Source organism: Leptonychotes weddellii, chromosome 14, assembly GCF_054177405.1.
Source record: "Leptonychotes weddellii isolate Sample4059 chromosome 14, ASM5417740v2, whole genome shotgun sequence".
NCBI classification, from domain to species: Eukaryota; Metazoa; Chordata; class Mammalia; order Carnivora; family Phocidae; genus Leptonychotes; species Leptonychotes weddellii.
In genome coordinates, this window is record NC_138382.1 from 74,417,367 (window position 1) to 74,427,639 (window position 10,273).

The window sequence follows — 10,273 nt, forward strand, 5'->3', positions numbered from 1 at the left end:
AGCTGGGGGCTGGCCAGGGTGTGGAGGGTCAGGGGTCTGACACCCCTCTTTCCGTCCCCACTCCCCACTTTGTTTGGTAGGCATATGCTGACTACATCGGATTCATCCTCACGCTCAACGAAGGTGTGAAGGGGAAGAAGCTGACCTTTGAGTACAAAGTCTCTGAGGTAGGCACAGGCGGGGGAGGCTGCTGCAGCAGGGCTGCTCCCAGAGTAGCTCCAGAGAGTCACCTGTCCTCACGGCCCACAACAGGCCAGTGCAGGAAATAAGATCGCCTAAGCACATGTGCGGTTGACATTTTGGTGTTTGTATTTCTTTTCCTTTTTACAAAATATTTATTTAGGGGCACCTGGGTGGCTGAGATGGTTAAGCCTCTGCCTTCGGCTCAGGTCATGATCCCGGGGTCCTGGGATCGAGCCCCGCATCGGGCTCCCTGCTCCGCGGGAAGCCTGCTTCTCCCCCTCCTTCCTGCTCGAGCTCTCTCTCACTATCTCTGTCTCTCTCAAGTAAATAAATAAAATATTTTTTAAAAAATTTAAAAAAAAAAATAAATAAAAAATATTTATTTCTTAGAGAGAGAGAGGGAAGGAGCATGCGCGTGAGTGGGGGGAGGGAGAGCGACAAGCAGACTCCACGTTGAGCGCAGAGCTGACCTGGCGGCTGGATCCTGGCCGGGCTCCATCTCAGGATCCTGAGATCATGACCTGAGCCGAAACCAAGAGTCAGACACTCAACCGACTGAGCCACCCAGGCCCTTCTTGGTGTTTGTATTTCTAATCTTTTTTTTTTTTTTTTTTCCAATTTGTCAGTAGATGTATATTTATAAAATTGGGATCAAGGTAAATATGCTGTTTTATAGCCTGCATTTTTGCTAACTGGTGTTTTTATGTACCTTTTTAAATGAAAAAAGATTATAAATGAAGTAAGTGTGCTTCACTGAAATGTATTAACAAAAAGCTGACCTCTCCCTATCTTTCCCCTCCTACCCAGCTCCCTGGGGCGGCCCCAGGAACAGTTTGGGGAACGTCACCCAGACCTGCCCTCTGAGCTCCTCCTCTCCTGCTGCCCCTCCACTATGTAAATGGCAGCCTCATCGAACCGGCCCTCATTTGTTTAAATAGCCCTAAGTGTGGACTTTGAGGTTGTGTCCCTAAATGTCGCTGCTCTGAACATCGTTACATATAGATCTGTGGGTGCTCTTTCCTGAGGAATCATTCCTGGAAGTGGGGATGCTGAGTTGAGGGCATGCACTGCAGGGTGGACGCTCTTTGGCTGCTCTTCTGGAGATAGGTTGTTGGTGGAGAAAGGACAAGAGCTGTGGGGAGGTGTGGGCTTGCAGGCTATTTGCTGTTGCTGGATGCCATCTCCAAGGGCTGGGTCCCAAGCCTCCAGTGGCCTCTTGGGTTCCTCTCCCAGTTGGCTCACAGTCACCTTGAGACTCTTATCTCAGACACCAGGGCCTGAGCTGCCTCTCAGTGCCTTATCCCACCCTGTTGGATAAGGCCTGGCCCTGTCGCAGCCCGGTCTCTCCACCTGTCCCTCATACCCCGCCTCAGGAGAGCTGCCTCTTCCTGGGCCCCAACTGGCTGTGGGGTGGCTGAGGTCTTGTTCTATCACCAGAGGGGAGCCAGACCTGTGCTGGGGATAGACCTCCTTCTCTTGGGGGCTGGCCCACCATTGAGTTTGTGGGTTGGGAGAGAGAGGGCTTGTCCTTGAGCCTGTGGTGAGGGAGGCTCGGCTGTCCTCAGTGGGCAGGGAGTGTGGCGGGGGAAGGCTAATTACAGGGGGGTGTTCTAATTACCCCAGCAGATCCTGAGGTCCAGTAATATCCGCTCACGCTTTGATGGTAGACTCCACGCTGGCCAGGTGTTGTCTTAGCTCAGGAGCTGTTCTCTTGGCAGGATTGCAGCATGGTTAAGTGCTTGGGTTCTGGAGTCAGGCTGACTAGGTTTGGATAATCTCTCCCTTCCAAGCTGAGTGGCTTCGTCCCCTCTGACCCTCTATCTCCTCATCTGTTGAGTGACAGAGCTGGCAGACCGACTCATGGCCCCTGGGGAGGAGTCAGTGGGATCCTACATGTAGGCTTGTTAGGACAGTACCTGGTACATACTGGATGTCTTTATCATTATTAGCTGTTATCATGAGCTGTTTTTCAGTTCTGACCTCCAGTAGTGGTGTGATTGCTTCAGTTGAGGGTGCTTCCTGAGCTGGGTTTCATCCCAGTGCCAGGGTGATCACTTGGTGGGCAGAGGTGACTAGTTTGGTCTCCAGAGGTCTCCCAGCTTCTGCCCATGGCTGGCAGGGCAGCAGAAGGCAGGGCTCACAGCATGTGGTCTCAGCCCGCAGATGCGGGGAGGCCCCGGCACAGCTGCTTGGGGATCCCGCTTCCTCTCACGCCTGCCTCCTCCTACAGGGATGGCAGCTGGGGAGAGGGCAGACAGAGCCGCCCTAGGTGGCAGCTTCCAGACCAGCAGCGAAGGGAACAAGCAAGGGCAATGTGGTGAGACTGTCTAGACCCATGTTTAGAAGGCTCTTCTGCAGTTTGAGATTATATCTGTCTTAATGTTTGGGGGTTCAAATTTTTGGGTTTTGCAAAATGTGGGTAGATAAGAACCTTATTTTTTTGCTGTTCTGTTTCCTATTTAAGTTGGGGGCAAAGACAAAGAAAACGCTGGCAAGTAATGGTTTGGAGAAAATTTTACTGGTCCATGAAATCCGAAAGGAAGCACTGGTTTAGGGAGCTGGAGGGTAGTTCAAATTACTATTTGTGCTTCCTGAGGGTTTGGCCCACAGCAGGGGAGCCCCCCCAAACCCCTCTGCCCCAGCCAGTCAGACAATAGAGGCAGCCCCTGCATTCTAAAAAGCCCTCTCCAGAAAGAGGAGCTAGGAGCCTTTTAATTATTCATTTCTCCAGCTGAGCTGGCAGCTGGGGCCTGGCTTACGTGGCCTCCCCGCACCTTCTTTATCCCCTTCAGCGCCTTGCCCAAGACTGAGATCGTCAGGGAATTGGTCCTGGCTGGTGCTTCCTGGGCCTGGGATTACTGCCTCATCACTCCTGAGTCTCAGTTGCTGCATGGGGTCAGGTTTGCTCTGTCCTGATCAGTTCCTGGTGACCTGGTTCTTCACAAAGCTGGCAGCACTTTGTCTCACATTTCAGCTGGGCAGCTTTATGTCACCCGGGCCCTTTGCCTCAGCCAGGTGTACAGGGAGATTTCCCCTCTTACAGGTAACTTTTGCTCGCTCTTGCACCCCAAGCATAGAGGAAGGGGAGGTGAGGGATGGCAACATTGAGGCCGTTGTCACGTTGCACAAGGTGCCGTTTACATGGTCTGGTGTGATTTGTGCCTCCTGGAGCTCTGTGGGGGTGGGCACTGGCTGATAGGTATTCCATTAGCTCAAGTTCACTTCCCTCCCCGCACAGCTCTTGGACCGCTCCTGTACGGAGCCTGCGCAATGCAGCAGTGGACTCGACTGAGCCTTGCCTTCGTCCTCACAACTTTTTATGTGGGCACCACCCTGCTAGGTCGGACCCAGTGTCAGGGGTTCTTGGAGGTCTCTCTTTGTGCTGTTCGTGCCCAGTAGACACAGGCAAAACCTGCTTCTTGGCAAGGTCTTCTCTCCCAGGGCTGCCTGCCTCTGAACATCCTCTCTCTGCCTTGTGCCTTCCGCTAGCCTTTCGTTTTGGCCTTTTTTTTTTTTTTTAAGATTTTATTTATTTATTTGACAGAGAACACCAGCAGGGGAAGTGGGAGAGGGAGAAGCAGGCTCCCTGCAGAGCGGGGAGCCCAATGCGGGGAGCGGGGAGGGGGCTTGATCCCAGGACTCTGGGATCGTGACCTGAGCCGAAGGCAGACCCTTAACGACTGAGCCACCCGTGCGCCCCTGGCCTATTTTTTTAATTTTTATTTATTTATTTTATTTTTTTGGCCAATTTTTTTTTTTTTTTTTACAAGCCACACCCAGGAGTCCTTTTCTAGCTGCCCTTCCAGACCTGTGTTTTGGATCATCAGCCTCACCTATTTCCTCATTGAGTAACATGCTGTGTGCTAACGTTGCCCTGGCCTGTGGCACCGATCCCACTCCTTGGTTCCTGCCTACTGTGGGAAAGGTGTAGGGAGATTGGCTCCCCGACGCTGTGGCCCTTGCAAAGCATTACACAGGTTCGGACCTCTGATCCAGCAGTTCTGCAGGTGGGGGCTGCCCAGATTGTTTGTGGGAAGGAACAATTGGGAATAACCCAAATATTTAACAGGGAGGGATTAGGTAAAACATTATAGTATGTTGGCACAATGAGATGCTATTAGCTTACTAAAGGCTGTTGTAAAATTATGTTTACATGTTGATGTGGAATGAGGCTCATGAGGAAATTGAGCAGGCTGCAAAATAATGTGTGCCCCGGGGCCCGTGTTTTAAAGATTTTACTTATTTGTGAGAAAGCGAGGGAGCATGAATGGGGGGAGGGGCAGAGGGAGAGGGACAAGTGGACTCCCCACTGAGCAGGGAGCCCGACACGGGGTTCGATCCTAGGACCCTGAGATCATGACTCGAGTTGAAGGCAGACGCTTAGCCCACTGAGCCACCCAGGTGCCCCCAGACAGTTGGATTTAAAAACTTGATCCTGTAGGAGTGTGTGATCTCCCCAGCACTTACCACTAATGCCATGCCTATGGGTCATTGTCCAGCAGCAGTTGGGACTTCCCTCTGTGGCTCTAGATGGGGGCCACTAATCATTGTGCTTGGCCCCCTCTATTTTGCTTACTACAGGCCATTGAGAAACTGGTCACCCTTCTCAACACGCTGGACAGGTGGATTGATGAGACCCCTCCGGTGGACCAGCCCTCTCGATTTGGGAACAAGGCCTACAGGACCTGGTATGCCAAACTCGACGAGGTGAGGCTGCCACAGGACATGCTTGGGGGCTGGGCCAGGGGGTGCAGGAGCTTTCAGGCATCTCAGAATCACTGGGGAGTTTATTAAAATGGCGATTCCATTTACCAAAAGTACAAATGCATTTACCCTCTGCCCCCACCATCTTCTGGGAATCGCCACTATGGATGCCCAGTCCTCTGCATGGGGCTGTTAATTAGGTCATCGTTTGCATTAGCAACAGATTCAAATGTCCCAAGTGTCCATGTGCACGGGATCGGTCAGATAGACTAGTAGATCTAACCTGGAGTGCTATGCAGCTATGAGAAAGACTAGGAGCCCGCTAGGAGCTTGGGGGAAGGTGGTCTGGGATTTATTGTTCAGTTAAAGAGGAACCTGGGGTCTGACACATGGCGAGCTACTTTTTGGTAGGAAAGAGGGAAAAATGAAAAGATATGTTTGTGCTGCTCAGTTTGCATAAGGAAACATCACTGGAAGGATGTACAAGAGGCTAATAAAGCTGTGACTTCTCTGAGGGCGGGGGAGAGTGGGGAAGGGGACAGAAACTTCTCAATGCATCCCGTTTGTAATGTGTGTATTTATTTACGTTTTTACTTTTCGATATTTTCTTGGCAAATCCCAAAGAATTTAGTATTGCGCTTCTTTTTCTTGATTTTTTAAATTATTAATTTTTATTTAAATTTAGGTAGTTAATATTCAGTGCAATATTGGTTTCTGGAGTAGAATTCAGTGTATTTTTATTTTTTTAATGTCTTTATTTTTGAATCCTATAGCAGTGATACCTGTTCAAAGCAAGCAAAAAATAAAAATGCAGGATCATGGGCCCTGTTCTTAGAAAAGCAGTCTGTAGGTCTAGGGTGGGGCCCAGGAATCCAGATTTTCCCAGGTCTCCAGGAGATTTTCCTGCCAGGTATCTATAGACTGAACCTAGAGAAGCTTGGGTCCTCATTTCTCTGGCCCAGTGTTTCCGCCTGGAGCAGAGGGGAGCCCCAGGGACCCAGCAGAATGCTGTCCCTGCCTAAGAGCAGCCTGGGGCTGCCTCTGGACTCTGAGGGCACAGGGTCTTTTTTAAAAGATTTTTATTGAGTTAAAACTTAAAGGAAAGTGAACGTCTCACAGCTGTGCGGCTGGCTGGATCTTAGCATATGTTTGGCCCTTGCACTCCCACCTGTATCAAGCTCTAAAACTTCCCAGCACCCCGGCAGGGCCCCGGTGCCCCTTTCGAGTTGATATCCTCCCGCAAACTCTTCCGCTTTCCGTCCCGTAGATCAGTGTTACCTGTTTTTGAACTTCTTATAAACGTCTGACTTCTTTTGCTCAGCGTTCTGTTTCCGAGAGTCCCCCATGTTGTGGGGAGCAGCAGAGCGTTTGCCTTGCGGTGTCGTGTTCCGGCACCTCACTGCACCACGGTCTGTGGTCGGTGGGCATTTCGGTGGAGGCTTGTTCCCACATTTGGGCTACTATGAATAATGCTGCTGTGAACGTTCTCGTCTGCACGTTTGGGTGGATATATGGCACACATTCTTGTTATCCTGGGACTGTGAAGAAAGACGGTGTCTGTAGGCACGTGGGCGAGTTACCAGATGGGGGAGTTGAATGGCTTCTTTGCAGTTCCCTCCCATCTCGTCCCAGACCCTTGTCCCCTGGAGGAAGGGCCAGCGGACGAAAAGCCACCCCGGGGTGGTGGCTCTGTGGCGTAAGGGTCAGTGTCTCCCTCCTCAGCTTTCGGTCAGAGCAGGGAGCCAGGCCGGCCTGGCGTGGCCAACCGGGCCCCAGCCAGATGCTGCTCCTGGGTGCCCGCCACCAGGATACTGCCTAATCTGCTGCCGCCACTTTGTGTCTCTTGTGTTATCAGGAAGCGGAAAACTTGGTGGCCACAGTGGTCCCCACCCATCTGGCCGCTGCCGTGCCTGAGGTGGCCGTTTACCTGAAGGAGTCAGTGGGGAACTCGACGCGCATCGACTACGGCACTGGTACCCGCCGCTCCCGCTGCGTACTCGGCTTCGGTGCAGGCTCTTCTTGGGCTGCTTCCTCCTTGCTCCGGCTGCCTCGGGCCCTCTGAGCAAGCAGCCCTTCGGGGCCAGCCGGGGCGCAGTCCCCGCCCGGGCCCCGGGGTGCCGCGAGGCCTGCTGCGGCTCCCGCGGCTCTGCCTTGGTCCACCAGGGGGAGCTGATGCCACGTGCGTGGTGTCCCCGCGCAGCACCGATTTCTGTTCTTTGTAAAGACGGGGTCTGTGAGCTTAGCGCCGGCAGCACATAATTTATTGAGCACTTACTGTATCTCAAGGCGGCCCTGCACCAGAGCCTTGAGAAGTGAAAGAGCTCGGTAGCGCCCGGCAGCATTGTGGCACGCCCTCTTCCTAGCCCGGTGTCTGTGTGCTGCTGAGTTCTCCGGGAGAGGGCGCATGCAGGCACCTCAGAGGGGAAGCGTTGTCTCCTTGGCTGGGGGTGGGGCGGGGGCGGGGGGTGGGGTGGGGGGTGGGCGGCAAGGGAGGACCCTGCTGTAGTAGGCTCACCTTTCTCACGTGCCCTGAAGCGGCAAGTGCAAGGCTGCTCTCTTAGGCCTTCCCCTCGCCTGGGGCTCAGGTTCCTCGAGACAATCACAGGCCGCGTTGGCAGGCCTGGAGAAGGGCCCCCTTGAACCTGGATCCTGGGGAGGCGTTGTCTTCTGCTCCCCCTGTTGCTGGGGAGCAGGTTTATCAAGTGTTTGGAGACTTCCCGGGGTGGAGTTTTGACTGAGACTGACCGGGAGGGACCCTGAAGGGGAGACTGGCCAGGTCAGCCAGGGGTGGGTTTTTCTTCTGCTGTCAAGTGTGCCAGAGCCCCTGAGTGATGGTGGCTGGGACCGTGGCTGGTGGAGATCAGAAACTGCAGGTGAGAGGAACAGCTCACAAGCGTCCCAGGCCCTGGAGACACCTTCATTCTACAGAGATGGGCAGGAAGTCGCTGAAGTATTCTTTCCTGCCTCCGTCCAAATACATTTTTTTATAATACTGTGAACCATGGTATTCAGTCCGGGGTCTGATCGGTGGTGTCTGTAGTGCTGACCATTTCTATTTGACATGACTGGGAACGGAAGGGAGTGCCTTTTTTTTAGATTTTATTTTTAAGCAATCTCGGCACCCACCGTGGGGCTCGAACTCACAACCCCGAGATCAGGCGTCACATGCTCCACTGACTGAGCCAGCCAGGGACCCTATGGAAGGGGCTGCCTTTTGACCCTGTAATGTGACCATGTGTTGTTCCCTGCTTGGAAGCCTTCAGTGGCTCCCGTTGCTCTTAGGGTACTGAGTCTGAGCTTCTTACGTAGCAGGTAAGGCCTGTCTGATTGCCGGCCTCATCTTGTTACGCTTTCTCCCTTGCCCTTTCTACTTTAGCCGTACTGGCGTTCCTAGTGTTCTTCAAACATATCCCAGTTTTTCTCACCTCAGCACCTTTGCACATGATGTTTCTTCTGGCTAGATGGCTCTTCTTGCTTCCCTCACATCCAATGCCTTACCAACTCTTATTCATCTTTCAGATTAAATATTACTTTCTTAGGGAAACCTTCTTGAACACCCTGTGTTATCCTCCAGTTATCACCCTGTCCTTCTCCTTCGGAGCTAAAATTATAGAAGTGATTGTCTGTTTAATGTTTGTCATCCTGGTAGATCATAAACTATCACGCAAAGGCATGGATGTGGTTTCCCTAGTGCCTGACACGGAAAGTGGCTGCCATTGTAGTAGGTGCTCAATAGATAGCGTGGAATTGACGAGTGAGTTAAACCTACAAAACAAAATGCAAATGTCTGTTTAAGAAGTCCACAGCCTTGGCCTTCTAGGCCTTTTAGAATTATAGTAGTGGTAGTTCTCAAAAGGGCCTGGGTCTTTCTGGAAGGGGCGGAGGCCCCATTATCTCCATGTTGACCTCCCTCCGTAGAGGGGCAGTTCTCAGTGATTTGGACTCTGGTGAGACCAAGAACAGTCCCACTCCTTTTTCTGGAAGACCGTCGACCTCGGCTGTTTTCTTCTTCCCTAGGACATGAAGCAGCCTTTGCTGCTTTCCTCTGCTGCCTCTGCAAGATCGGGGTGCTCCGGGTAGACGACCAAATAGCCATAGTCTTCAAGGTGTTCGATCGGTGAGTGAGAAGAAGAGCAGCAGGGTTCTCCTCTCCTTGTCAGACTGGGGTGGGATGCTGGTGGGCGCTCCTGACTGGCTGTTGCTTCTTCTGGCCTGTCCTGATCGAGCTCTGGCTGTGGACGGGGCGTCCCAGAAGCCTTCTGACAGGTTCAGATCCAAGTAAGGACAAGTGAAGGAAAGTCACGTGCCGACTGCTAATGCTTCCGTGTGTTTGCCGTGTCAGGCCTCGTCCTGAGCTCTCCACGCGCAGCTCCCTCCCTAGATTCCCCCAACAGCTCTAGGCAGCAGTGACCGTGATTTCCATTTTTTTTTTTTTTAAGATTTCATTTATTTATTTGACAGAGAGAGACACAGTGAGAGAGGGAACACAAGCAGGGGAAGAGGGAGAGGGAGAAGCAGGCTCCCCGCTGAGCAGGGAGCCCGATGTGGGGCTCGATCCCAGGACCCTGGGATCATGACCTGAGCTGAAGGCAGATGCTTAACGACTGAGCCACCCAGGTGCCCCAGTCATTTCCATTTTATAGGTGAAGAAACGGAGGCCCAGAGAAATCAGCTGTCTTCTGATCCCTGAATTCACACAGCCAGCTGAACCCCTGCAGTCGGGCTCTGACCCACTCCCCACCCCACCCCACCCCCGAACCGTACAGGTGTGGTGCAGCCACCAGAGGCTTCTGACAGCACCCGTTCTCTTTCCGGGCCCCACTCTGGTGATGCTGACGCAGCCCCTGAGAACAGGGAAGGTGGGAGCCGGAAGGCCCCAGGAGATGATCTGCTCTGTCCCCCACCAGCTTTCCGATGGGCAGGCCAAAGTTAGAGAGCCTGGGGCTCCTGCCCAGGGTCTCACATTGTCAGGAGTTGATGGCGCTAAACCCCCCTTTCCTGGGCCAAAAGAAGGCTGAGCGTGGGAGAAAAAAATAAAGCGACATTATTTTGAGAGTACCAGCTGATGCATAACTTACGCATGTAGGTTTTCATTGAAAATAGAGACCAGTTACACTCTTAGGTAGTTATTTCTGGCCTCCGTGAGCTCCCAGTGGCAGAAGGGTTGAGACTGTCTGTCTGCTTTCTGCTGCCTCTTTCTTCCCCTCCCTCCTGTGCAGGTACCTGGAGGTTATGCGTAAACTCCAGAAGACATACAGAATGGAGCCAGCCGGCAGCCAGGGAGTGTGGGGCCTGGACGACTTTCAGTTTCTGCCCTTCATCTGGGGCAGCTCGCAGCTGATAGGTACTGAAGGGGCGCCTACCCCTCCGCCCCCCCCCCCCCCCC

General features: G+C 52.9%; 1 protein-coding gene across 2 annotated transcripts in view; it reads left to right on the top strand.

Annotated features, from left to right (window-relative positions):
* The window catches only part of PTPA (protein phosphatase 2 phosphatase activator), a 29,773-nt gene that overhangs the window by 8,054 nt on the left and 11,446 nt on the right, over positions 1-10,273 (top strand). For both annotated transcript variants that reach the window (XM_081803731.1, XM_081803732.1), the window contains exons 3-7: positions 81-167; positions 4,765-4,890; positions 6,743-6,860; positions 8,905-9,004; positions 10,107-10,231. In XM_081803731.1, coding sequence (XP_081659857.1) covers positions 81-167; positions 4,765-4,890; positions 6,743-6,860; positions 8,905-9,004; positions 10,107-10,231 — 556 coding nt within the window. The remainder of the gene's footprint in view (positions 1-80; positions 168-4,764; positions 4,891-6,742; positions 6,861-8,904; positions 9,005-10,106; positions 10,232-10,273) is intronic.